Here is a 27,907-nt window from a genome sequence, read left to right on the forward strand (position 1 = left end):
CCCGATACGAAACGTTGTGTATTCAAAACCACTTTTATCGAACGTCTAAAACATTGTTTGATGTTGAAACACCCACATCAAATGAAGACACCCACACATTTCAGGCACCAGTTATGTGTCAAGCTCACAAAAATATATTGAAAATTTCCACGGACTGGGTTCACATTGTATCTGGTCTTCATTTTTTTTCCCTTTCTCTGGACATATTTTTTGCCCATCCTTTTTTTCCACATTTTTGTTGGATCGAACATTTTCTCAGTGTATCCCTCACTAGGATTACCTGTGGCCTTGGATTACCTCAGCAGCTTTATGTTCTGACTAAGCAGAATTGAAAGATGCTAATAACCATTCAGCAATTGATTAATGTTCTGTGTCAGTAAGCTTGCTGTTGGCTATGTAATCAGAACAGAAAAGATACAGCTTATTACTTAGGAGATCTCATCCTCCATATGTTTGCCACCTCAGTCCACATGTGACAGAACGCTGCAATGACGAAGGGAGTCTGAATGAGTGTCAGCAAACAGACACGTAAATATGCGATTAAGTCACAGCTGCCGCAGTCCAGAGAAGTTATTGTGTTTGTTACTATAGTATCGCACAAACAGCAGAAGGAATGTGTTTGCCAACAGATGCTTCAGACCATTTTTTCAGACGCCCGTACTCATCAGAGTGAAGCGCCGAATATCCAACAACCTCCACTGACCTCTTTTTCTGGACCCGATGCAGGAGGATCCGATAGGCCCCTGTCAGCGGGCTTCTACAGTCTGAGCAGGGATTGTTTTGGAAATGAACTGTCACAACACCCAAAGCCGACAACAAGTCTTTCACCTCTTGCTCCTCCACACTCAGAGCCTGGTTGGGCTGAGCAAAGTGGGCTGGAGACAAAGGCAAAAACATATAAGGACAAGGGTACTCGATCCCCTTCAGCCAAGCACTGTCTGTAATCTGTGTGATTGAGGAGCGATCAGCAGGCACAATCCGCAGCATGCCCTTAATGACCAGCTGGCACGGTTCAGGCACATAAGCAGGGATGCTGTAAGCCCCCTGTAGGATGCAGCGCTTCAGCCTCCCCAGGTTGTCCCCGAAGAAGGGTAAAGTCGCCGTCACCATGAAGTACAAGAGAATACCTAGAGCCCAGATGTCTGAGAAGCGTCCAATGTAACCTTTCTGCTTAAAAAGTTCAGGAGCAGCATAAGGAGGAGAGCCACAGAAACTGGTGAGAAGCTCGTCGGGGCTGCATTCTGTGCTGAAGCCAAAGTCGCCAACCTTGATGCAGTAAGAGGTGGTGTAGAAGATGTTCTCCGCTTTAAGGTCTCTGTGGACGATGTTCTTGTCGTGCTGAAGAAAAAAAAGTCACACAAAGGTGGAAATTTAAGTTCAAGTTTTGTCGTTTTACAAAGAGGGGAAAAAAAGTTATCAACTCCACAGAGGGAAAGAAGATAGGATAAACTACCACCTTGGAGGCCCAAGATGCTCAGCTGAATTTGAATATCTTGCCTACTTTTCTAAAGTCTGTTTTCCTTGTCTTCTATGTGGGCTGTAGTTATCTAATAAAAAGGAATCAAACAAGGAATGTATAGAATTCAGAAACATCCAGTTCTAGATGGCAACCAACTGAATAAACCTAAAAAACTACTGATTGTTTTTTGAGGATGATTTGCATCAGCAATTTTATGCTCCCTGTTGAACGCTCCAGGTCGCTTCAACTCTTTATGAGGGGCTTCAGGTTTAAGATCCTGACCGCGCAAACCTCAGCTCACTCGCCATCAGAAAACATTCTCATTTGACATCCCTAGAAACCTCAGACGTGTATATAGTCAACACTTTCCAGCCAAAGAGCCTGGTGTCTCTCCCATCTTGTCATGTTTCCTTTAAGCAATAGTGTCAATCGAGTTTCACAACAGACTGGAACTGTGTGGCTCAAGGCAAAACACGATCCTGTTATAGTCTTCTACGACCTCTCCAACTTTTAAATGTAAATTTATTGGCTGGTTGTGCTTCAACATATTGACAAAAGTTTGCAATTAGTATCCCTGTCTCGTATTTCCTCCTTTCTGCTAGACAAAAATGCCCTTATCTGTTATCTATAAGCCAAAATTTACAAGTAAGATGAGTTTTCTTCAAAACTTAAACCAAATGAGCCATTAAAACAATCAAACTTCACTTTTCATTTCCCAGTAAAATGTACAGTGAAAACCATGATAATCCATGCCACGTGTGACATGCTGTGCTGTAAATGAGGATTAGCACCGACAGTGAAGCTCACCAGGTGCTTAACAGCAGAGATGATTTGTGCAAAGACTATCTTGGCTTCCAGGTCGTTGAGCTTCCCTCTGGTGCTGATTCGAGAAAACAGGTCTCCACCGCTGCCGTACTCCATCATCAGATACAGCCGCCTGCTGGTCTCGATCGCCTCGTAGAGGCGCACTATGTTGGGGTGGCTCAGCTTCTCCATGCAGCTGATCTCCAAGGAGGCCGAAGGCTGGCTCTTCTTATCAAGCCGCGGCTTGTCGATGATCTTAACTGCGACTCTTTCTGTAACAGAGGAGAAGAGAAGCTTAGCTGTCAGCGCTGGATTTAAACCAGGTCTGATGAGGTGAAAGGTTGAGATGAGGACAGAAAAAGACAGAAATACACCCTAACACGAGAAGACATATTGCGTCACATCTACATGAGAAGAGGAGAAACAGAAATTTGGCAATTAATTTAATTGGAGGATTGCTGCCTCGTCATTCTAAAGTGTGGCCTAGAACCAAGACCCGTAGTCACGGCCACAGAGCCTGTGCCGGCTGGGAAGGCTATAAGCATAAATTCATAGGACTGGGTTGAGAAAGATTAGAAGTGACCATATGGTTTCATCTTCTCACATGAAAATAGGCTAAACTAACCATTTTTATCAACTCTGTCAGCCTCAGACCACCAGAGAAAGCTCAAGAGGGGGTTTCCCATAATGGACAAATTACCAATGAAAAAGTGAATGAAGGATTAGGATAAAACCGCACAAACAACACCAGGTTTCTTACCTTTCGTCAAGGAGTGGATTCCCAGTTTTACGGAGGAGAAGTTCCCCTGGCCAATCTCTCCACGCAGCTCGTAAAAGCCAACCCTTCGACCGAGCATCAGATCATTGACAATCTTCTCATTGTGGGTCATGTCATAGACGACCCTCTCAAATGGAGTCTGCTTCATTTTCTCTGCCTCGGTCAGCTGTGGGATGGCACGTGTGGCAGCAGTGGCTACTTTTTCCACCTTTGGTGAATCATCTTTGGACTTTTTGGTAATTTTGTGCTTTGGCCACAGCTGTACTTTCGTGCCTTGAAAACCAATGAAAGAAACGAGAAAGAATATGACGGCAGTGCAGAGGCATGTAGAATTAAGGCAACAACTCAGAAATGTTACGGGAAATGCACTTTTTTACTTAAAGGCAGCGCTGACATCATTTTGTTCGACGAAGTCTCTGACGTAAAACTTTTCTATTAGTGGTATTTACTGCTTTGCCATTCGAGGATACAGACGTGCGACACTGGTAATTAGATTGACCTCTGTGTCAACTAAATTTGTACTGCCTAGGTAACACGTCTGTCTGCTATTACATCAGCTGTAGCTGAATTTATACCTGTGTTTAGTAGGTAAGCTGCAAGGGTTTGTGGGTGAAAATGACACAAATACAAGTTGGTGGCAAATTAAATGTGATAACATAGATTTAATTTAACATGAGCAAAAAGCTCATTTACAAATGTTACACCAGTTGATCTTGGATTTTTTTTAAAATTATTTCTAAGATTAATTATTCAAATGTAATTACATCTTTCAGGGATATTTCTCCTCCTTCCACTATATTTGACAAAGCACAGAAACTCTGTGGGATCAGTGTTGTAAATGGATTATTGGTTTTCTAGACCTGGAATATAATATTTCTGGTTTGAGTTCAATCACTTCAAACATGTATGCTTTCATAATAAATGATGAACAAAAACAGGATATGTCGACCTCTCCAGTTCCTTCTGTTCTGGGAAATGAATCCTATTACTTGGACACAGTTCTTAAAATTCAGCACTCTTTCGTTCTTTCCTTTTGTTCTTCCTCTGTTCTTTTTGTTTTTTTCGGCCAGAGCCTTGATTTTTCTCAAACAGGACAATGTTTTGACTGAAATGCCAACTTTTTCACAAAGTGTCTTTTGTTTTTACAGGAAACTGTCGAACCTGGTTTCAGGATTTCATAAAAAAGCACAACAACCAGGTCAAGTGTCTGTTCTTCTGCCAACACATTTAACCTCTCAATATGAATGACTCAATAAAGTGGCCAATGTTAAACAAACTTATTTTAGTTTCAGATACAAAATGTGATTTCAGATTTCAGTGTAATGATACTGTGCCACCTCCTGGTCACTGAAGGTTAAATTTAGTTGATGGTTGGCCAGATTCCAGGATGTGAGAGATTACTTCTTTAAGAGTATTAGTGGGTAACTTCTGAATGCAGGACGCTATTTATAGGACACCTAAACAGGTTAACTAGACGAGCAGAACATTGATTAAAAGAGCTTCCAAAATAGGGTCAGATTTGTAAGAGAACATGTGATTTTATTTGACAGGTATACTGACAGTTGAAATTCACACTGCAGATGGAGTAATATTGATTAAATCATAGTAAAGTTTAATCGCTCTAGCTGTCATATATATCCATACACATTATGTGTCCAGTCTATTTAAAGCAACTAAGCTATAAACATAATTCAATTATCTTATAGCAAGTGCTTTAATTACATTTTTGTGAAACAATTTTCATAGAAGTCACTGACGAGTAGAACACCTCGCTGTATTGTCGTGTGTTCTAGAAAATGTATGTTTGAAAATAGAGGTATACCCAGGCACACATTATTCAAGTTTAAACAGGCTAGAAATAAATGAATCTATGAGAAAACAGCTTTAAAAAGGTCAATAGGCCATCCATTGGAACTGGCGATTCATTTCTAAATATGAGTGTAGGTTTTTATTTACATTTGTGTTAAAGTAGTCAATAATGTTAATAAAGTATCAGTCTTAGGAATAAATTAAATCTCTAAAAAAAGAAACGGTGTTGAATGCTATGTTTAAATAGAAACTACAATAGCAAGAAGAATTGACCTATAATATCTTAACTGCTCTATAAGGAACTAGTAAATAATTTATCAACTTCTAATAAGGACAAAACTGTATGCAGTCACATATTAGAAAAACATAGATAAAATAGTTTACCTGTGAGTTGTGGATCCTTCATGTCTGTCCGTGAGGCTCTAATACCTGACTGTGACCAAGCATGTGAATAGAGCTTCAGAGGACTAAATCACTCCCCACAATCCTATTAATACAGTGCATTAGTGGACGGCACATCATGTTCCCTGGCACAAACTGATCCGGCAAAAGTGCTGAAAACATACTTTCAAAGACTAATCAATCAGGCACATGAGCACAAACGATATAATGAATTTGCTGTAGAATTAGAACACCAGCCTTGAAATTATATCAGCCAGCGAGGGCAACTGGAATGAACTGAACAAATTCCTGAAAACGATTATTGTATATACATATATAATAATTATATAACAATTATTATATATGTATAAAATTATAACTATAATAATAATTATTAGTAGTAGTAGTATTATTGATATTATTATTATTATTATTATTATTATTATTATTATTAATATTATTAATATAATAGTGTATATAATAATAATAATAATAATAATAATAATAATACATTTAATTTCTAATGCACTTTTCATCAAGAAGATTTCAAAGTGCAAATTAGAAACACAATACACTGTTTTGTACACTACGCTTTGGAATTAAAGAATCAAATATGACATAATAGGTATAACAATATTTTATTTAGTTATTTACTGTATATAACATGCAGCCTGCTACTGCCATAAATTACCATAAACATGTTATCTTTCTACTGGCCTGCAGGAGATGATTGTTCAGATTGCAAAAAGAGGATTGGATTGAAGTCAATATGAAAATAACCGCAGCTTTTCTGTTCTGCTTCAGTACCACTTCACCCCTAAGCAGTCTTTCCCACCCCAAATAACCACCAAATTAAAAGCAGAAACTCTGAGAAGTTTCTGTTTCTGCATTTAGCAGACGCTTTTATACAAAGTGACTTACAAATGAAGATACAACAAGCTATATTAAAAAAAAGCTAACAATAAACTACATAGAAGGAACCCACTAGTCCGATTCTGTCAGAGGTGACAGAGTAGAGATAGGGTGCAGGCATAGAGGAAAGTACAGAAAGATAAAGTCCAGAGATAGAGGGGGTAGGTAAGTGCAAGGTAAGTGCTAGGATAGGAGATGCTCTCTGAAGAGCTGGGTTTTCAGGAGCTTCTTGAAGATAGACAGGGACGCCCCTGTTCTGGTAGCATTTGGTAGGTCATTCCACCATCGTGGGACGACACATGAAAAGAGTTTGGATTGTCTTAGGCGTGGAGTAGGCACTGCTAGACGACAATCCTGGGACGAACGGAGGGACCGAGTTGTGACATAAGCCTTTGCAAGAGCATTCAAGTAGATGGGAGCCGTTCCATTAAGCACTTTGTAGGCTAACATCAGTGACTTGAATTTGATACGGGCGGTATCTAAGGGTAGCTAGTGGAGTTCAATAAACAGAGGGGTAACATGTGCTCTTTTAGGCTGATTGAAGACCAGACATGCCGCCGCGTTCTGGACCATCTGCAGAGGTTTCACAGCACAGGCTGGGAGACCAGTTAGGAGAGCATTGCAGTAGTCAAGGTGGGAGATGACCATGGCCTGCACCAGGAGCTGGGTGGCATGTTGGGTTAGGTATGGTCTGATTTTTCTTATGTTTAGCAATGCAAAGCGGTTAACTGTTAACTGTACAGAGCCCAGCAGGAGCAATTCAGCAAGACACTACCAAGCCTAAAAAGTCAGCACCAGGCCGCAATGCAGACCATAACATTAAGCTTTATATTCAGTATGCAGCCTGCCCTTCTCCTGCCTCTTGTCCTGCTAGCTGCCACTCAACATTTCACACTCCTATTGAAGCATATCAATCAGGTGTGGCAGCCTGACAATAAACATCAGAATGACATAGGGTAACTTCTGTAGCAGGTGGAAGAATGCAACTCCAAACCAAACAGAAGCAGCAAAATGCTCTGCACATCAGACGCCCAAACGAAACAACCATTATTAAAAGGGGCCACTGTTGATGTCTGCTTAACAGTTAAACTCATACTTTGTGGCACTGATGGAACTGAGTTGGTGAAAACACAGCTGCCTACAGCAACACCAAAACAAACTGTCATCTTACATTAAAGGTGCACTCCCTGGACTGTCTTGTAGGCCACTTTCTTTGTCCCTTTCTTAGCTCTCTTTTGTAATCAGCTTTGTTTATGTACGCCATTTTTTTCTGTCAGTTTCTGCTTTTCTGTCTGTTGTGAGAATATCGCTTGGTGCGAAATTTAACACATGCTGTTGATTACCATGACCCAGCATTCTATAAGGTCTTCTTTAAAATCTTTTTTACTTTAAATCATCCATTAATCCTTTTCTAAACTTAATCTATCACCTCAATGTTCACGTATATGAGTTAAATAATGATCTATACTTATATACTATCAATTGTTATATCATCATTTATCTTTTCTGTTTCTGAGCAGCTCTTTCAGACTCTTGTTGTTTGACTAGACAATTCTTGTCATTTACAGCATCTATGATGACATTCATGTACTTGAAAGACTGACTCAGAAAAGAAACTGGGTGAGACCAAAACAGAGGAAAAAGTTAATATTGCATTCAAATTCATTGGGTGGCTAGGAACACTGTTAATGCATTTATTGTATCCCCAAAAATGCAAACAAAAACGAAAGCTCATGTGTTAAATGGATAAACAGAAATGATGTATTCAAGTTCATTCGAAAAATGTGTTTACATCTTGTTTCCATCGCCCTCCAGTGGACAAATTGTGACTTTTTATTTCTCATTTTCTCTCAGTGTAACTTAATAAGTTGAATCAAAACGATAACATTTCAACCACCGATTTGATTACAAAAACAGAGAATAATTTACATTTCGTGCCATTACATTACCAGAATCTTTCACATCTTCACAAAATGCTGCATGCTTAAATCTCGTCGGCAGCAACGTACGTTGATTGGCGTTTGAGTCAAGCCAATGGCCAGGCCTCATTTCCCGGATGTCCAATCACCGGCAAGAATTAGTTGGCGGGGCCTGAGCTGAACGGCCAATAAACACAGTCCGCTCACCAACAGACCGGAAGCACATGTTGGCGCGCTGCTGCTGATGTTGTTATCAACTGTGACATGTAGCCATAAAGTATTGTACAATTGTGTGTTATTTTGAAATATAACGTTGTGTAAAGTATCAGACAATGGCAGCAATAGTGGCAGCACCTGTCAGCCCAACGGAGCACGACTCTGACCGGTGTGGGAGTGAGGAGGAGAACCGCGGGGCCGAGGCGGAGGAGGGCAGTCAGCACCAGACAGGCCCCGCTGCTGCCGTGAGCCACAGCCGGTTGTCCAAACTGCCGCTGGCCCGCATCAAAGCTCTAATGAAGACGGACCCAGACGTGTCCCTCGCCAGCCAGGAGTCTGTTTTCATAATCGCAAAAGCCACAGTAAGACCATTAACAGTCTCTCAGGAAGTAAACACGAATCAGACTATCAATGCGCTCACATGTGTCACTATGCTTTCAGTGCAGGCAGCTCATGACTTATCACTGCTTTGTGCGTCCTTATTTTTATAAATTGTCAGTTTTTCAAGTTTGTTGTAGCTTCATTATATATTCTTATTTAAATTCAGCATAAATCCCACCTGTCATGACCCAAATCTATTAAGTTGTTGACCTGGAAATTTACCTACACTTTATCCATTCTAACATTATTTAAAATGTACAATCAATATCACCTCTTAAATCGGTTTCCTCAGCTCGACCCCAGCATATTCTAATTAGATATTGATTTTCTTATGGCAAAGATAAATGTGAACCAGATGAATTGTGTAAGACGTGAATTATTTCTGACCCAACATTAGTGTCTTAGTTTGTTACTTGTTTTTGTTTTAATTTTTTTTTTGTTTTGTTTTATTTTCTCTCAGGAGTTGTTTGTTGAGATGATCGCCAAAGATGCAATGGTGTATGCACAGCAGGGGAAGCGGAAAACTTTGCAAAGAAAAGACTTGGGTACGTGCTGCTGAAATACTTTTAATGTAATTTGCAAACCCAAAATCACTGCGCTTCAAAGTTTTTTTTTCCATTGTTTTGTCTTGTTTAGGCTGGTTGGTTCAACAAATCATGAGAGGTTTATTGTTTAAAAAAAAAAAAAAGGGGTTACAAAGTGTGTTATTGTGTAGGTCGTTTCCAAAAAAGTTGGGAAACTATGAAACGGAAAATGCTGAAAATATTCAACTGTTCTTTTTTTCTCCCCCCCTCAGACAACGCAATAGAGGCCATAGATGAGTTTGCATTTCTTGAAGGTAAGCCTTGTGAAGACATTAAGGAAATCTCCTGGATCACTGGCCTCATCCTTACATGATTATAGCTCTGCAAGCTATTGCATGCAAATCCATTGGCTCAGGTTTTATTTGTTTGTTTTTTGTGTGTTTTTATTGAGACTTGAATTCAGTTCAAGGCTGAAAAAACTCCTCACACACACACACACAAAAGAACACATAACCTCTTATTTTCTTATACAAATGTATAAATATATAGGACACTTTTTGAGTGCCTTTTATACCAGATCATCTTGCATCAATTCTTTATTGTCCCTACAGGCACTCTAGATTAAAGACCGCATCGCAAGACCAATCGGCACATTGGATATCCACAATATCTGTTACTGGGTCACCTGTCAACGTGGGAAACGTCCTGGTTCTTTTCTAAGTCAAACTCACACATTGGATCTTTATAAATTCTTTGCCATAGGCCCACAAATCTCTCTCTTTTTTTTAACTGAACTTTAAAGACATTGATGGTAAAATGTACATTTCTTTGTAAATATGTGTGAAATACTTCTGTGCAGTGAAATAAATGTATGTTTTAAAGGACTGATTTCTGTCCGCAGCTCTTCATCTTTGTCACGCAGCACAGATGTTTATGCTCATTTATGCGATCAGGGTCCCAGTACAAGCTCTCACTGGCTTGAATTCTTGGAACATTGAAATGGAAAATAAAAGTGTATATAGAGATTTTGTCAAATTTAGAAAAACAAAAAAAAAAAGTACTTTCAACTATTTTTAATTAGTAGAAAAAACGTCACAAAGCTCAGCGAGTGAATAAGTAGCTTTTTGAAAATATTTATTTTTGTTTACATTCACAGCTTTGAAACCTAAATACAGGTCAGATGGATAATTTTACCAATTGTCAAAATGAGACCAGTGGCTAACCAGGCGGGATGTTTGCCATTGGTTCTGGGACATCCTGGGATGTCGAATCCATATTCCACACCTGCTTTCTCTTAAAGTCACAGCCAACTCAACATGCTAAAGAATTTCCTGTTAGAGTTAACAGTATAGAATTGTTTCTGAAATGTATGGCTTAAACTTATTTAATTTTTTTATTCTTTTTTTTTTAGACATTTCCCATTCTTTTCTTTGTTAAAAAATAATATACCAAATTATTTCCCATCCCTATGGTCTGTTGGGTGATATTAGGCTTGGGCACTTTAGTCTTCTATGAGCCTATGGATGTGGTAAGAAAATTCTCCCAATGAGGCTCAGAGTCGCTGGAATCGGTTAACAGAAAGGTTTAATTATTGCAACGAGCAGACAAGTCTGTGCAACATATCACAAAGCTGACACGGGGTTGTCTGAGTTCTAAAATGATACTACTGCTACTTATGCTTTCTACTACATAAACAGCCTCACAAGGTTATACTTACTACTACTGAAGCATTAGCCACGTAAGGTTGCGAGACATTCCTGTCGTTCCCTGGATACTGTCTATATTAGATGAGTACAATGAGTTAATATCATATCGTCGTGTAAGACTTCTTTGTTCAGTAGATCAAGGTTCATACAGAGGATAGAATTAGCAAAAATAGGAGGCCTCCCCCAGCACATGGTGTCCTTTAATTTGCCAACAACGTAAAACATTCTTGCACACACTACTTCTTTTCTTACAGTATATCCTCGTGATATTTCCCTCCTGTTTATAATAGAAGAAAAGAGGTGTAAATCTCAATTTACAGTATTTATATGCAGTATTGATCTATCTATTTTTATTTTTTAATATTCTTTGCATGACCTTATATCTTCTACATCATCGTTTTAACACTTCAAGGAGATTTTCATTCAACCAATCATTGAGAATTCACTCAGGTTCATGCAAGGCACTGCTTGACACTTTAAACGTCATCTCCATCATCCTCTTGTAGCTCACCGTCATCATCACTGTGTACCCACTGATACATTGTGCGGATAAGAGTGGTCTCAATCAGTCTCTGGAATAGACCTCTCAGGCATGGGATACAACAATAATCACAGGAGACTAGTATGGCTGCTACAACAGACAGAGATAGCAGTACAGAAGCAACTAGTCTGCTTCACCGGCCAAACCACCTCTCCATCATGCCAGTGAAGAGGTCGTCGATCCCAGGGTTCTCTGCCTGCTCTGCAGAGAGTGATGCTGCCATCTGGGGAGGTATTGTTAGGAAAAAGGTGCAACAAAAAGTTCCAAACATTTTACACACTCCTCCTTTGTCCGCCAGCAACATATCCAAAGCCATTCTATTTGCCATGCCATAAGGGAAATTGGACCTAATTGTTCAGCAATGCCTTTAATGGCATCTCTCGTGTAGTTCACAAAGCGCTGTTGGTTGTAATAGATGTAATTTATCCAATCTACATTCTTATTTACTGGTACCTACCAGAAAAGAAAAGATTCAAAACCTGAAGCTACTTGATTCCTAGCTTTAAACTCATTTAGGACTCCTCTCGGGAATCCCTATGCTAAATATGTACACTCTATTGTCAAATGAATCACCAGGCACGGTTGAATGCTTGTGATGCTGCAGCTGCTCAGGAGGGAGTTTCTTACCCAAGGCCTTAAGATCCCTGACAGAGAACAGATGGAAAGGCATCAGTAGTTGGGCCATTGCGCAGCTGTTGGGCCTCAGTTTCATATCCCCACACAGCCACCAGAGGTCTGCTCTCATGGAAGTCTGGTTCTGACACCAAGATGCCGAGTAGTTACCTGCGTCCTAAGTAACGTTGATGGATTCTTGACAGTAATCTGACATGAGTGTACCCACATTCTTACCTGCGCTGCTGCGGATGAAACATGTATAATTACCCTTATCAGCCAACGCTGAGGGTGGGACATCTCTTTACTTAACTGCTGGGAACAACAAAGAAAGAGTTTTACATTGCTTTGTGTTTGGTACAAAGGAGTCATTATACAATTGTAAAGCACATTGTAAACCAGTTGGGTCAGAGTGGTAGCTTAATTTAAATGGTGTAGTTGCTAAATGTTAAACCTTTTAACACAAAGGTTTAATTTTGCAGCGAGGAGACAAGTCTGCTCAATATATCGCAAAGCTGACACAGGGTTGTCTGCGTTCTCAAATGATACTATGCTTTCCACTATAAAAACATCACATTCTGCATTCTATCACTGTCTATGTTAGAGGAGTACAATGTAGTTGATAAAATCTTGACTTCATTTAAGACTTACTTTGTTCAGTAGATCAAGGTTCATACAGAGGATAGAACTAGCAAATATAGGAGGCCTCCCCGAGCACACAGTGTCATTTAATCTTCCAACACTGTGAAACATTCTTACACACAGTATTATTTTCTTATAGTATATCCTCATGATATTTTTCTAACAGCATGACATGCAAGTTGGACCAAGAGGCACTGACGTTTGAGCCATGAATGAAAATCTGGCGTTAAACTGTAGTGCTTCTAATATACGTATTTTCATCCATTTTTAATCTGCCCCCTTTGCTGCTCTTTTAACATCCTTTTAGTTGGATGTTAAGAACATCTAACTAAGCTGTGTTAGACAGGTCTTAATGCAAAAGTCATACCAATATTTTATTAGGGGTCCTGACATATGGTTATTTGAACACCGAATCGGGGTAAGTAGAGTGTATCATTCTGTTAACCGGTATAATGCCACAGAATTCCATTTTTTTTACAATCAATTCGTTTCTTGCTGATTATTATTAACCTAACTAATAATATCTGGTCATTCTGAGCAAAGTGGACTAAAGGAACTAAAAAACTATGACATGTCAAATTATTCAACATCATGTAAATATATGGAGCAAACTTTGTGTGATTAGACTTAAAGTCTGTTCATTTTGCTGCACCAGCAGAACATTTTGGACATTCACACATAGCAATGCAAGCCCGTGTTGAAATGTTAAGGGTTCGTATTTCTCACTCAACATGGTGACACTGAGAAAATCACATTGCCGAAGGAATGTATGAGAGTCTCTAGACCTGAGAGGTGTTTTGTTCTTCCTGGCAGAATTTGTTAAACACATCCAGAGTGTCTAGTTTCAGATGAACTCAGCTCTGGAGTTTTTGTAGCGGGGATTTTCTAAATAAATGCTTGAGTGTGTTTAAGCTGATTTTCTGGGTTTAGGTTTTCAGGGGGTAATGAAACAGAGCTGTGAGAAGCGCAGATGTTTAGTTCCAGAGGAGCACCGGTGAACTCCCTGCAGAGGAATGCTTGATTGGCACAGGGGAACACACAGTCCTCTTTTCTAATAAAATATAATCAAATGTTGAAGGATTGGACATTGTTTTATTTCCACAGTCAGTAAAGACATTCCATCCAGGAAATATCATGTGAAAAGACAATGCATATCTTTTTCTTATGCAGAGCAGAACTATAAATCTTGGGCTGCTTGGCTGGATGTTTCTTTGCTCTGATACATACATAAAAAAGGCATGCACAGAAAATAAGCTCTAATGTCATGGTTTTGCTTCTGGAAATTTATTTATGTAACTTTTTACAACACCAGGGAAAGAGGGCAGATATGAGGGAAGAGATTGCACATAGCAAAAGCTTCAGAATAGCACAACAGACCTCAGCAACCTTCAGTTCTGAGAGGTATCTTCATACAAATAATTTTATTGTGTTTGTGATCATTTCAGGCCCTCAGTCAGCACTGAATACTCATTATTCTGTCATGAAAATCACTGTATGGGCTCAGGAATACTTCCAAAAGCCATTGTCCATGAACACAGTTTGCCGTGCCATCCACAGATGCAGGTTAAAGCTTTTTTCCTGCAAAGAACAAGCTATATGTGAATATGACCCAGAAACACTGCCGCCTTCTCTGGGTCGAATTGGACCGAGGAAAAGTGGAAAAGTGTTCTGTGGTCAGACAATTCAAAAATTCTCTTTGGAAATCATGGACAGCGCATCGCCCACATCAAAGAGGAGAGGGACCATCCAGGTTGTTGTCGGTGCTCATTTCAAAAGACTGCATCTCATGTACGGCGGCTCTTTGGCCCTGAGCAGCTGACTTGGGTGTGATTGTGGCCTGTGATGCTTTACTGCATGTCACTCTCTCTCTCTGCCTGTTTCCTGTCAAATAAAGGCCGCTAGAGCCAAAAAAAAAAAGACTGAATGTCTGATGGTATGTGGGGGCATTAGTACCTATGCAACTGGAAAGATGCACATCTAGAAAGGCACCATTAATACTGAGAGACATACAGGTTTTAGAACATATGCTTCCAGTCAGATAATGGGAGCCCAACTTTTTGGAATCTGGGTTCTAATTCTGCTTTTCAGACTGTCTTGTATGCATCCCTCACTCTCCCCAAGTTGTCTCATCAGAGGTCTCCAGGGTATCTCAAAAATTTCAGGTATGTCCCAACTATGCCAGCATCTATCTCCTATCCTAGTCCTATCTCCTTTCCTCATCCTGGACTATCACTCATATGAAACCGCTGCTCATTGGACTCAAACTGCCAAAAAATCTTCATTACACTGTCTGCATTTTGCAATGAAAATATCTGCTTCATCTGATCTCCCCTTTATTAAACGTCTTTAGCACAGAAGTCAGTGTATAACTGTGTTGCGTCGGCCTCTACTCTCAAAAATGCATTCGACACAGTTTGCTGTCTGCTTTATATGCCCCCCCCCGGTTTGCCTTCATTCAAAGATTATATCAAGTATTTGCCCCCTGCATTTTATCCCTCAGAGATCCCTTTCAGGTACATTACAATCTCTTAGGCTGCACGTCCAGCAAAGCGAGCCAAGCTCTGTATCATCTGCGGGAGGCCATAACATCTCTTCAAGCATCTTCTATCCCTCTGAGAGGAAGACAAAAACCTGGCCATGCCATCATTCCTGCTGTCGGTCTTATGATTTCCCATATATGTAGGTCAGCACACCTTGACAGGAGATACTTTAATCACAGCAAAGATATGCACAAAACTGGCTCCCAAGCAGACCTGTAGTCATTTGAAAGGTATGTTTTTGCAGCTGAAATTCCAACCTAATTTCTTGGGTCAAATTCTTGAACAGGTAACACCACACCCATGTACATGCAGTATACATTTGTACTGCAACCTCACCCCTCAGTGCACAGACCGCATATCTTCATGTCCATGATTCCATATGGGACACACTGTCTCGTCTGGATATTTCACAGTTTTTCCAATCGAGTGGTTCAGAGGCTGTAGGATAATTTGTTCATTGTTATGATCTGTTGGACCACAGGAATTTAGGAAGGCATTTATTGGTCTAATCCAACAAAATGTGTACATTACATGTCAGTATTAGTGTCTAAAGCAATATATCCCTCCATGAAAACTGACTAATAGTTCCAGGGCTGCCTTGCCAATGCACTAAATATTTGTCCATTATCGTGTTTTTCCAAAGAACAAAATGCCCAAAGCGTTTTGTTTAACGAGGTATGATGTGTTATTTGAATCTCTGTAAGCTTAATTTATGTTGTGATGAGGAGAAAGCTATATTCTTCCCAAAGATTATTTGTTTGATCCACCCCAGTAGTTTTACGAGAGCATTTTTTGTTAAGTCAAGTCAAAACAAAAGTGAACAGAAAAACGACTATTAATGATACATTACACATTCCCATGTCAGCATCGTTTGGTGATATATCTTGGTTCTTAATGCAGATGAATGACCAAACATAAATAAGAAGAAACCATGTCAGTAGAAGCCTTCTCATTAATGCAAGCTATCAACTTGAAATGTCAGGCTTTGGTGTGGGTCCAACAGGGAAAATCTGCTGGAGGATGAAGTTTCACCCCATCCATCAGCAGGCTTAGCAGATCAAAACAAAATGCAACCACACGACATGTTACATCTTCATTGACATACACGGATTCAGACAAACACAATCCTAATTTTTTGCCAATGTCAATATCGGAAGCTGTTGTACAAACTGGCAATGTGTCACTGCTGCTTTAACAAGATAACTTAAAACCAATAGATCATTTTTAAGGAGAATATCAGATTTTTGCCAATACTTCATATGCGAATCATTGAAGTCAAATACAAATGTCAGTACTGATAAATGCACAAATTTTGTACACACTTACATACAGAGAACATGAAGTTTCTCTTGTCATTTAATTCAAGTCCTAATTCTGCTAAGATGATGATGATCTATACAATGCAAACATAAGATGCAATGGTTTCTGAAGCGCTTTCAAACAAAACTGTAAAAAAGAAAATGAACACTACAGGATTTCCAAAATATACAAAATGTCAATATTTTTGCAGATATCACCCCTCATCATTCTGATTTACTATAGATGATTTCTACTATAAATTTGAATGTTCAGTTTTACATGAGACTTATGTTTTTGCTTGTTCTCTGTTTTTTTCACACCTCTGATGAAGAAGTGCAACATCCTGAAGAATATTTCAATTGCTTGAGTGACCCTGAGTGAAGGGCAGATTTTTTTTTTGTGACATGAGAATTTCTGACCACCACAAATGAGTTGGTTTAGGCTGGTGAACATGCTTTGGCATCTGTGTCTGTCATTTTTCCCTGCCACAGGGTCAGATCAAAAGAATGTGTCTAAAACAGATGGAGGGTTACAGAAATTCCTCTGGTTTCTGCTATGTAATCAGGTCCTGATGCTGTTTTCTGTCAAAGCTTTTGTGTAATGGATGAACATACTTGGCCTGCACATTGTGCCTCCAGCTTATTTTTTGTGGTTTTCCAATTATGGAAGCAAAGTAACAGTTTTATTAAGATTTATGTACAGACATGGAGAGGCTTTAAAGTCATATTATGGACATGTTTTTCAACATCTGTATCAGTCTATTGGCCAAATATATCACATTTACTTGGTCACATCGGTCTAGCACTTTGAGCCAAGCCTTAACATCGAATAACAGTGTTGGTTAGCATCAACTAAAATACTCTTATTAGTTTCATGCTGCTGCCAGACTTCAAAGTTAATGCTGTAAATGAAAGAGATGATTAGAGGGACCGAAGAATGTAAGCTCTGACAGAAGTATTTGTCATTATTTGATTGGAGAAGAACTTTGTACATTTATCATCATGATGTGTAACATGTGCGTTAAAACAAGCTTCACTGTGAGCTGAAAGCCAAGCACACAATGTTGTATCATCAGGTGTGTGTGTGTGCCATAACAAATTCAACAATGTTCTATAAGAGATGCACAGTGACAGTTAAGACTTTTCCCCACCTAAATTTGGCCCCATGGGGTGTTTGCTCATGTAGGCTGAAATGGCCTTCACTTACGTTTGTAGAATATATTACTTTTAATCGTCACGAGCACAACTGCATGTGTATTATTAAAATGGCACTCATGACAGTACCGATGCTTTTTAAGAAGGGTGTATTTCAACTACCTAGTTTTAATTTCTAACTCTGACCAAGTGTAGTCAATGACCCCTACAGGAAGTTACAAAGTTACATAGTAATATATCATGTTTAAATGCAACTAAGACAGCCACCAAAATGGCATCCATGAGGGTTACAATCGTGTTATAAAAAGATTCAACAAAACATCATCCAAACCCCCTCCTACCTTCTCATGTGGATTTTGTGGTTTCTTAAAGGAAACACTTGAGAATAACATCTGCTCTAACATGGAAAACTCTGAACAGGAAAAATACTAAGCTAATGCTTCTCCTTTCTGTCTGACACACATAAGACTGTGGCAGAGGGGAGAGTTTGTGATTGCCACACATTTCTGTAATTACAATAAGATCTACCAGAGTATGAAGCGAGTGAGAGTCCTTTTTTAATCTGCCTTCTCGACAGCCTTAAACGTGTAGAAAATCTACTTTTTCCAATTATTTGTGTGGTGTCGCGATTCAAGTTTTACTGTGCTTAGGACCCAAACACTGGACGTCCTGAGGGATGGGGCGAGGACAGGCTGTCAGATGATGAAAGGCTTTATTAACAAACCAAATGTTCTCCTGGAGCCGGACAAGCAAAACTTTCAATGGAAGGTTGCAAGAACAAAACAAAAAAAAGCCTGACAGATTAACTGAAACGAATGTAAAACAACAACACAGGAGGCCACCACGAAACCCACTGGATCCGTATAACACAACACAATGAACTGGCAGCCGAACAAAGGAAAACCAGGAGAATAGACTGAAGGAATGATGAGGGAAATGAACAACAGGTGGGGTAATTAGTGACAGAAACCAGGTGCAACATAGGAGGTAAATACAACAGAAAACATATGGCGACAAACTCTACAAAATAAAACAGGAAGCAGGGAAACCAAGAAACCAAAAGACAAGGTCAAACACAAAAACTCACAGACTATGACAAATGCTGATAGATGAATATCAAGGAGCTACACTCATGCACACGGGACTGACATTACATCCAGTAACTACAGATTATGCTAGTCAAATTGGTGTTACATGTACTGAATTAATCAATTTTGGGACTTGTGGCCTGGCAACTACACAAACTTATGATGGAAGAGATGAAGAGATTGCTCCCATGAGACTTGAATGCTCAACTGACACAACTGAGGTTGTGTTTTGTACAAGGAATTAGTCGTGCTTTTTCTAAATGATAGTGGAGTGGCCCTTGTCCCGAACCAGGGCACCAAGTGCGAAAAATGTTATGGTCAGAAAAGAATTAGGATAACCTAAACTAAAAAAGAAAACATTTTTTCAATCACACGAACACACACACACACACACTCGCAAAAACAAACAACAAAAAAGTTATTTGTTCATTCTCCAGCCATGTGCATCAGAATTTGCAAATGCAAAACCTCGAGTTGATCCGATGCCTCCATTGGTTTCTTTTTGATAACCACAATGTAATTGTCAAATTTGTATTGATTGTCATAGCAACATAGGATGTAGCTATTAGAAAACTGCATTTATGCATGACATCACACTTGGTGCTTCTGTTCAGTCTCACATAAATGGTTAATAATTGCACATGCCTTTTACTGTAATAAAAGTGACAGGTATGAATGCGGCCACTTTAACAGACCTACAGTACAAGCCAGGCACGCCCCTAACTGAAAGTAATTAAACATTATTTTATTTGGACACAAAGAACACATTTGTGCTATTTGCTTGCCAAATAACTAGGCCGGTCATGGGAATTAATGTGAACGCCTCAAAGTGATTACTTCTCAATATTCCCCTTTGATCTCCATTCAGTCCTGATGGGAAAAATGCACAAGAAGAGGAAGGAGGAATTTAAAGCTTCAGATGAGACAGATAGGGTTTGGCATCCTGAGCAAGGAGACAAGAAGAGAGAAACGATGAAGAGGTGAGATAAATGTGTAAGAAAAAAGGGAGTTGAGTTTGAGTGTGAGAATGACTGAAGATGGGTAGGCAGAGGGTGGGAGGGAAAGACGGTAATACAGAAGAGGAGAGGTGGTGAAAGTGGGTGAGTGAGAGATGGGCAGGGAGGTATAAAAAGAGGGAGGGAGTAATATAAGAGAGGCGGCCATAGAGGGAGAGGTGACAGAGTAGATTATCCTCTCCTCTCTGCCAGTCTCATCATGTTCATCCTGCAGATGTTGACTGTTATCTCACTCACTGTTATCTTCCTGGCATCTGTAGAAGGTAGGACACAGCTATACTTCCTATATGTGTATGTATGTGTGTGTTGCATGGATTGTATGCACCCTGCAGTTGGATAGTGTAGCAAAGGGAATGATGGCGAAGACAGAAAAGGAAAGAAGAGGGAAAGAGGGATAGCAGCAGGGATGGAGACATGGATGTAAACAGAGGGGCAGAATGCAGGAGGACGAGCATCTGAAATCACACCACACTCATGCAGAGACACAGCAACTGTGTCAGCCTGTGTGATGGTGTAGTCTGTTTCCTGAGGTAGTGAACGTGCTGGAAGTGCACTGATTCTAAATCGTTCATGGCACAACAAAGCGGCTCTGTCCTATTTTACAGTTCTTATTGCTCCGGCTGCTTCACATCTCACTTTTGTTTACAGATCTGCTTTGAATGAAGCGACATCATGGCAAAGCCTCCACACAAACACACACTCCTCCTCTCCTTCTCTCACTTTCTCTCTTTTCACAGGAATAGTAGTATGTTTCTCTGCACAGTTGGATGCCATTGTAATTCCTCTGACATTCTTATGTGTGCATATGTGTATTCACATGGCAGTATGTGTATATGTATCTAAAAGGCTTGTGGAGATGCTGCAGGACAGATTATGTTTTCTGTGTAGAAAAGCTGCCAAAATCATGATGCTCTTCAGTTAATAAGTTAATAAAAAAAAGATAAATGTTTCTGCAGCTGATGTTATGGTTATCTCTGATCGTGCAAAATGATCTATACTGTTTAAAACTTTTGACAGATGCTTTCGCACCGACATGATCTCACAAAGCAGTGCTACAATAAAACTAAACATGTAAAATCGGAGGCAGTAAGCCATCATAATTGTGTCATTTTTGACACCTGGAAACGTTCTTATCATTGTATCAGTTTGCTTTTGTTTAACTTGTTATGCTTCTCCCTGTTTTCCAGCTAACGGCGTGCAGATGCAGAGGGATGTCCAGTGTTGCATGTTGTACTCCCAGGGCAAGGTGCGTACCAAAGACGTGTTGCGCTTTGAGGTGCAGACGGAGGGGCCTGACTGCAGTATACAAGCCATCATGCAAGTATTTCAACTATCCATTCCTGGAGCTTAAGAGCACAGAGCAATTTGCAGGCATGGAAAATATGCCTCTCATTACAGAAGGGCAGAGCCGGGCTGAGAGGCATTGTCATCTTTCCAGGTTAAGTTGTTATGGCAGGGCTCGAAGCTGTAATTGCCAGAGAAGTAAGAAAGGAAATATGTGGGAATAACAAGCCGTCTGAAAATACCTTGTGAGCCAGCTGAGCCTCACTGCAGTAAGTCAGTCAGAACAGCAGGGTTTAGTTAAGCAAACCCTATTGTGGTACCTATTGTTTCCAGCAGGGCAGAGAAATCTGATGTCGCTGGGGAATGATGAGCTCGCTGGTCCACTTAACATAAACATGGAATTCTTACTCAGTAGATACAAGAATTTATTTTGGTCCTCTTTGTTTTAGTTGGTGGTTGCTTACAGATTTCTTTAAACTTTTTCCTATTTTTTTTATTTTCCTCATTCTCTGTCATCCTAAGGTAACTTGACAGACATCTCTGTCGTCCTGCACAGCCAGATTTGGCATTTATGTCATTTACCCCTGTCGATGAGTAGGTCCTTATACTGCTAACCTGTGTTGTATGAAAGGGATTGTTTCTTTTTTCATAGTCTTTACACAAAGAAGGCAGTGAAATGTGCAGACCCCAGAGATCGGAAGGTGAAACGGTTGTTGAGGAAGCTCCTGCAAAGACAAAGAACCAAGACCCACCGAACCATGTGGCTCCCTCCGCATGATAACCTGCCTGTCATGTCAGAGGTCAGACTCGGTCAAACTACTTCAACGTATTTTTCACATAACTTGCAAAAGTTCTTGCTATTGTACCCTGCTGGAGTGTGATGAAAGGGCGTGTATCAAATGTTCATACCCACTACAAATCTGGGTCACAGAAACATGCATGCACCTGCTGATGTGAACATTTAGGTCATGCAGATCCTAGCGGACGCAAAGCTCTGCACCTCTGATTCGTTGAGTCATCTTGGAAGTTGTCTGTGGAAATTGTTTTCCACAGAAAAGTGCAGGCACTGTCAAAAAAGAAAACTTCAATCGCATTTTTCATCCATTATGGATCAATCTATCACCATATGTTAAGAATAAACTTCAATCAATCACATCCATGAAGCACGACCAGCAGATCCAGTTGGTAAATCAGCCGCTTGCTGAAGCCAGTTGGAAGAAGAGCAAAAGCATATTTTCTTTTCGCTTTTTTTTCATTGAAGAAATACTCTCCAGTTGCAGTATAACCAAAATCATAAGTGTTTTTTGAGGATTTGCCATTTTAACTTGTTTGTTACACCTCAAATCTACGAGTATAGAGGATGATTCAGAAGCATATTTCAAAGGCAAAATAGATAGATTCTCTCATGATAGTTATGGCTCAGTAATCAGACTACAAAGAAGTCAGCGGGGTCTCTATACTCGTCAAAGCCAGTTACTGATCTCGCCAAGAATAAGTTGGTGCTGATTAAGGGATATAGCCTCTGCTGACTTCTCAGTAATCTGACTTTTGTCTGTTTTTCTGCCTGTGGTTGCAGACTTGCTGCTCTTGACAGCTATCATCTGCTTCACATAGTTACTGCAGATCATGCATCAAATGCACTGAAACAAAACGTAACCAAGTTAATCAGCCATACGATCAAACTGTGTCAGCTCAGATTTACGTGTCACCTGATGCCTTGTTTCTACCCCTTGTAATCACCAGGACAAAAAAAACAACTGGGCGTCTCTCAATGTGGAGTGATGAAGCCCCATGAAATATGGAGGAAACCTTGTAGTCATATGTAAGGCTCAGCTGAGTATGTTGTCATCCATTCAAGATCAATAAATTGAGTGTTCAGGTAACGTAACTAATCTAAGTTTTTGCAATCTTTCCCACTTCTCAATAGGCCAAGTAAACTTTCAGCAGCTTGTTGTCTTTACTCGGCGACACTCGCTGACTCTCCAGTCATCTTGTGTCTCTCTTTCTACACTCTCCGTCTCATTGGGACCAGACCTGGGCAGCAATACATCTTAAAATGCTTTAGATATCTAAACATGAACAGCGCTTGAAATATTCCCAACATGTGGCCGGAACAGTCTCAATAGAGGAGTGATATCTGTAAGATAAGTTGCAATGACTTTTTTTTTTTTCAATGGCTTATACTGTTATTTGCCAGTCTGCCTGAAAGTGTCTCCCTCCACTACAACATAACCACACCTGGCTGATGTGAGATCAGTGAAACAGTTGTACTGAAGCGAGTGTTGACATTTATATATTATATCAGCAAGATACTCTGTGTTTATTTGTGACTTGTATACCTTGAACATGTAATAACACTTCACACAGTAAAGTAGATAGGAATTTGTCCCATTCAGCTCTGCGAGGGTATTGGGAAGCTTGTCTGTAATGTTAACTTGCACCTTGTTTAACTTTCTTGGTTATTTGTAATAGGATTTAAAAATCTTCCTTCAGGCTATATTTGACTGTTGACTAAAATCAAAGTGGGACCAGAGTGAGGATTGTCACCTGTATTCAACCTTTCTTTGTAACACAGTGAGCAAACGCTCTTGATATTTTGTCCATTTCGTATATTGACTGTTTGAAAATGCTTAATCTATCTTTTAAAATGAGCCCCACAGGCATTAATGATATATTTAAATATCTTTAAATAACTTAGCAGTTTACATGTGTCTTTTTCATCACAAAACTATGCCAAAGTAATCATGAGTCAATCCATTCCGTGGCCAGGCTGTTAAAACTTAGAGGGCTCAATTGTGTGTACAATGCACAAGCATTGTATGGTAGAAAAATGCACTGTATCTTAAGTGAAATATTTTATAAATTAATCTGAGTTAATAACTACAGCTTCAGTGTTTTTTCTGGGTATCTCGTGTGTCTGTCTTTTCTACTGCAACAGTCAAGCGGGCGATGTGGTTCAGACTAAGGACAACAGTGTTGCTCTGTCCACCACAAAGAACAAATCTGATGCAGCAACCTTTTTCATCATGGTCTAAATAGTGCTTGTGCCAACCAAACAAATCGTGGCAGCTTTGGCGACATTTGGGGTGACATAAGTTCGCTCTCGTTCTAAGAGGTTGATGAAATTTGGCACAGACAATCAAGTCACCTATGGGATGAATTATGATAATCATGATGACGTTTTAACTTTGTAACACCATCATCTGGTTTGTTATTCTGTCCTAAGAGGCTTTTATAAATACATCAAAGCTAATCAAATTGCCATCAGACACAACTGCATGTGGCTGAACTATTCCACAGAGCATTTTTTCATCAGTTGTTTGAAATGGTTGATTTTTCTCATTTACACCATATTTGTTTATCAGAATGTGCCGTAATAAAAGCAAAAGTCTGAGCAAGCGTCGTACCCATCTGTTCCCGACGCACATCCTTACCTACTACCGGTAATTTAAACAGCTATCCACAGTGAAGCACAAAACGGGTTCATTTTTCTTATTTCATTAAAGAGCAAGCTCCATCTTTGTCGAAGCAGTGAGCTGCTTGGGTTATAACAGGAGACTGCTTACTTCACTCTCTTGAAGACATTATTTCTTCTCTCTTTCAATATGCTGCTGAACTAATTATAAAAACCTAAAGGGAACGTGAGGTAGACGTCATGCCATGTCGAATTTTGGGTAATCAGAATTTTACTACTCTTTACATCGTGAGAATAGTACACCAAGACTGTCCTCTACATGCAGGGGCCCTGCTTATTGACGTCACGATCATGATTTTAGATACCCACTGTGGGACCAACCTCTAAGATTATGTCTCAACTGATTTCTGAAAATACTTAACATATCTGTCCACCGCAAGTTAAGTATGTTTCTAACAGGTTCCAAGATGATATGAAATCTTTATGAAACAATGTAGTCACAGGAAAGAGGTGTGACCCAAATGAAATGAGCTTGTAGCTCAATACACTGTATGTACAAGGATTACAGTTGGTTTACTTTCATAAATTAGCCAAAAAGGGAGGTCAGATTATCAGCAAATTGAGTTTTTGGCAAAAACTTTTGGGGATTTGTTGGATTCTGACACTGGAATGGTGTCAGTTCAACAGTTTCTGTGCAATGCCATCATCACAGAGGTGCGTGTGGAATTCAGGGAAGAAAGCATTGCTCGTCTGCATTTGTTTGGCAAAGCCAAGGTCTTGCTAACGAGGCAGTGAACTCTGCCAATCGTTGTTGTGGCTGGAAATCATATTTAATGTTCCCAGAAGATTACGGCCCATTGCAGAGCAAAGCAGAGAGCAGGAGATAATTGTGGGTCCAGGCCAGTAAAAGAGCAGATTGTGGTCATGCAGGTACCAGATGGAGCAAATTCCAGCAGTGCCCTCATCTTGTCTCAGAAGGCAACAGTCTGATCCCATGTCATCAGGCTTTGTCTCTTATAACAACATGACATCACAATTATATGCATCCAAGGTCCATATTCACACATATTTAGTAAAAACAATAAGCTCCTCATTGATATATGTCTATAGAGATAAATTGGTTTGGGATCCTGTAATTTCTCATAAATAGTTCATTGATATAATATGTATGATCCAAGCTAAGCATGTAACGTTCTCAGAACAGGTTAGCTTTCCATCATGATCTGTACTGTATATGGCAGTTTGTAAAGAGCAACCCTGATTCCCAAAAAGTTGGAATGTTTTTAGTCTAAAATCAGAATGCAGTTTTTTTCAAATCTTGTGAATCAATATTTTATCAACAGAAGATGGAGAATATATTAAACGTTGAAAGCGAGACCTTTTGCCATTTCGTGAACAATGTGAGCTCATCTTGATTTTGACAGTAGCAGCACATCTCTAAAAAGCTGAGAGGGGGGCTACAAAAGGCTGAAAAAGTAAGCATGTCACAACTAATTAGGTAAATTGACAACATATAATTTATATGAATGCATAGAAATAAAAAACCTTAAAGAGGCAGAGTATCTTAGAGATAAGGATGAGAAGAGGTTCAACAAGTTACAAAAAACAGCATCGAGATGTTGTGGAGCAATTTCAGAGTAAGATTTTTAATATTTTGTCATCTACTGTATCTGAATTATAAAAAGATTCAGAGAATCTGGAGATGAAATCTGAAAATCAGTCTTGGATGTCTGTGATCTTCAGGCCTTCAGTCAGCACTACAGTTAAAACCGTTATAATTCCGTCAAGGAAATCACTGCACAGGCTCAGGAACACTTTAAGAAACACTGTCTGGTGACAAAGTCCACAGTCCCAAATACTGAACCACATACTGCATCTATTACAACAACATGGCTGTTGGCAAAATACGAAAAGGAAATGCCAGGACTGTTGATCAGCTGGAATCCTACATCAGACAAGAATGGTACAACGTTCCTCTCCCAAAGATCCAGTAACTGGTCCTCTTAGTTACCAGATGGTTACCAACTGTTGTAAAAGAAGGGGAGATGCTACACAGTGGTAAACATGTCCCTGTCACAACTAAAGTTGTAAAATGTCTCACTGATGTTTTCTGTGTTCTGTTCTGAATAAAATATTTGCTTGATGGTTTATATCAAAAGATCAGGTTTACTTTATATTTAACATATAATTATGAAATTGTCATTTTTTGGTGTTTAAGCTCTGTGAAACTAACGTTTTCGCCACAATGTCGCATAAAGAGAGCGAACATATCGAGCCAAGGTCAAAAACCAGGAAAGATCATTCTGAATCCCCAGCTTACATTTTCCACAAGTCTGTATTAAAACCATAAAGTATGACACACGGCATTTTATGATTGAGTTTTGTCATGACTGATTCAACGGAATCTGAAAATAATGAAAATGTACTTTTATTAAAGAAGTTTGTAGGAATTTCATAACTCCTAAACACAGTTTTGCCTCATAATGTATCCAGACACATTTGTAGAAAAAAAACATAATAGGTTTTATGTATTTTTTTCCCCCTTGACTGGCACCAGGAATCGAATTCTCTCTGTGAGAAATATTGTCTTTCTCTTTTCCTGTCTCCTATCCACCAGATCTGACCGATTTGATCAACTCTTTAGATAAAGGAAATAAGCAAATGCTAATCAGGCAACAATAGCAGGCAGACGCAGATGAGCCAAAAGCGTTCCTTACAGGATGGCGCTCCAGTCCCAACGTGCACCACAGTGTGATGTTTTCACATTTTCTGATTGAGACACAGGGAGTTTTAACCGGATAGAGGGCATTTTACCAAGGTTTATAACTGTAGAATTGGCAATGGTTGACAGTAGTCACTGTAATGATGATGAGCATACATGGCAAACATCAGCATCTAATTTATGTTTTGTTCTTGAGCTTAGTCTTTATTCCGTGAGAAGTAACATCCGTGTGTAAATATTAAATTATGAATATATATTCAAAGGACAGAACAGGTAAAGAAGTGCAAATTTAGTGGAAGAAAGCCTTTGGAGCCCCAAGCATCTACGGCAATTGTCGGTTTGGTGTCCAAAGAGAGCTTGAGTCATGTAAATACATTCAGTATCTTCTATGTGATTAAAGAAAATAAAGATCTGAATTTGCTGGTGTTCCTCAGTGACTGTGGGTTGGCTTGGTTTTAAAGTAATGAGACTGAGGTCATGTAATAAGCACAATAGCAACAGATTTTCCTGACATTCAGATGGTCGCACAAAGGTTGCCTTCATAGTGATTTATTGTTGTCAAACCAGGAGTAGAAGGACTCATGGCATTACTATTATACATCTACACTTAATTCTGTTTGTTTGTCTTTAGCAGAGCACCTAACCGCTTCTGGACAGAATATCCTCCACAAGGGGTAGCCACAATCACAATAATGAGAATCACGG

General features: G+C 39.6%; 3 protein-coding genes across 4 annotated transcripts; 2 read left to right on the top strand and 1 right to left on the bottom strand.

The window, feature by feature from the left end:
* Positions 1-218: 218 nt before the first annotated feature.
* On the bottom strand, positions 219-3,222 carry LOC140311309 (serine/threonine-protein kinase NIM1). Its single transcript, XM_072388695.1, has 3 exons — positions 3,024-3,222; positions 2,267-2,535; positions 219-1,338 (listed from the first exon to the last, which is right to left on the bottom strand). Exons 1-3 carry the CDS (start codon positions 3,187-3,189, stop codon positions 586-588), a joined length of 1,188 nt encoding a protein of 395 aa, XP_072244796.1. The 5' UTR covers positions 3,190-3,222; the 3' UTR covers positions 219-585.
* A 4,968-nt stretch (positions 3,223-8,190) lies between these two features.
* Positions 8,191-10,068, top strand: pole4 (polymerase (DNA-directed), epsilon 4, accessory subunit). Its single transcript, XM_072388696.1, has 4 exons — positions 8,191-8,640; positions 9,120-9,204; positions 9,456-9,497; positions 9,795-10,068. Exons 1-4 carry the CDS (start codon positions 8,395-8,397, stop codon positions 9,806-9,808), a joined length of 387 nt encoding a protein of 128 aa, XP_072244797.1. The 5' UTR covers positions 8,191-8,394; the 3' UTR covers positions 9,809-10,068.
* Positions 10,069-19,888: 9,820 nt separating this feature from the next.
* On the top strand, positions 19,889-23,945 carry ccl44 (chemokine (C-C motif) ligand 44). Of its 2 annotated transcripts, none has more exons than XR_011916939.1 (5): positions 19,889-20,044; positions 20,969-21,098; positions 21,718-21,865; positions 22,809-22,902; positions 22,993-23,945. XR_011916939.1 is itself a non-coding variant. In XM_072389576.1 (5 exons), the coding sequence occupies exons 1-4, from the start codon at positions 19,981-19,983 to the stop codon at positions 22,845-22,847; spliced, it is 381 nt and encodes a 126-aa protein (XP_072245677.1). In that variant the 5' UTR covers positions 19,891-19,980; the 3' UTR covers positions 22,848-22,887; positions 22,993-23,945. The 2 variants fall into 2 exon arrangements, 1 of the variants encoding a protein (XP_072245677.1); XM_072389576.1 differs by having other exon boundaries at positions 19,891-20,044; positions 22,809-22,887.
* The last annotated feature ends 3,962 nt before the right edge of the window (positions 23,946-27,907 follow it).

Source organism: Leuresthes tenuis, unplaced genomic scaffold, assembly GCF_036924035.1.
Source record: "Leuresthes tenuis unplaced genomic scaffold, fLeuTen1.0.hap1 SCAF_7, whole genome shotgun sequence".
Taxonomy (NCBI): Eukaryota; Metazoa; Chordata; class Actinopteri; order Atheriniformes; family Atherinopsidae; genus Leuresthes; species Leuresthes tenuis.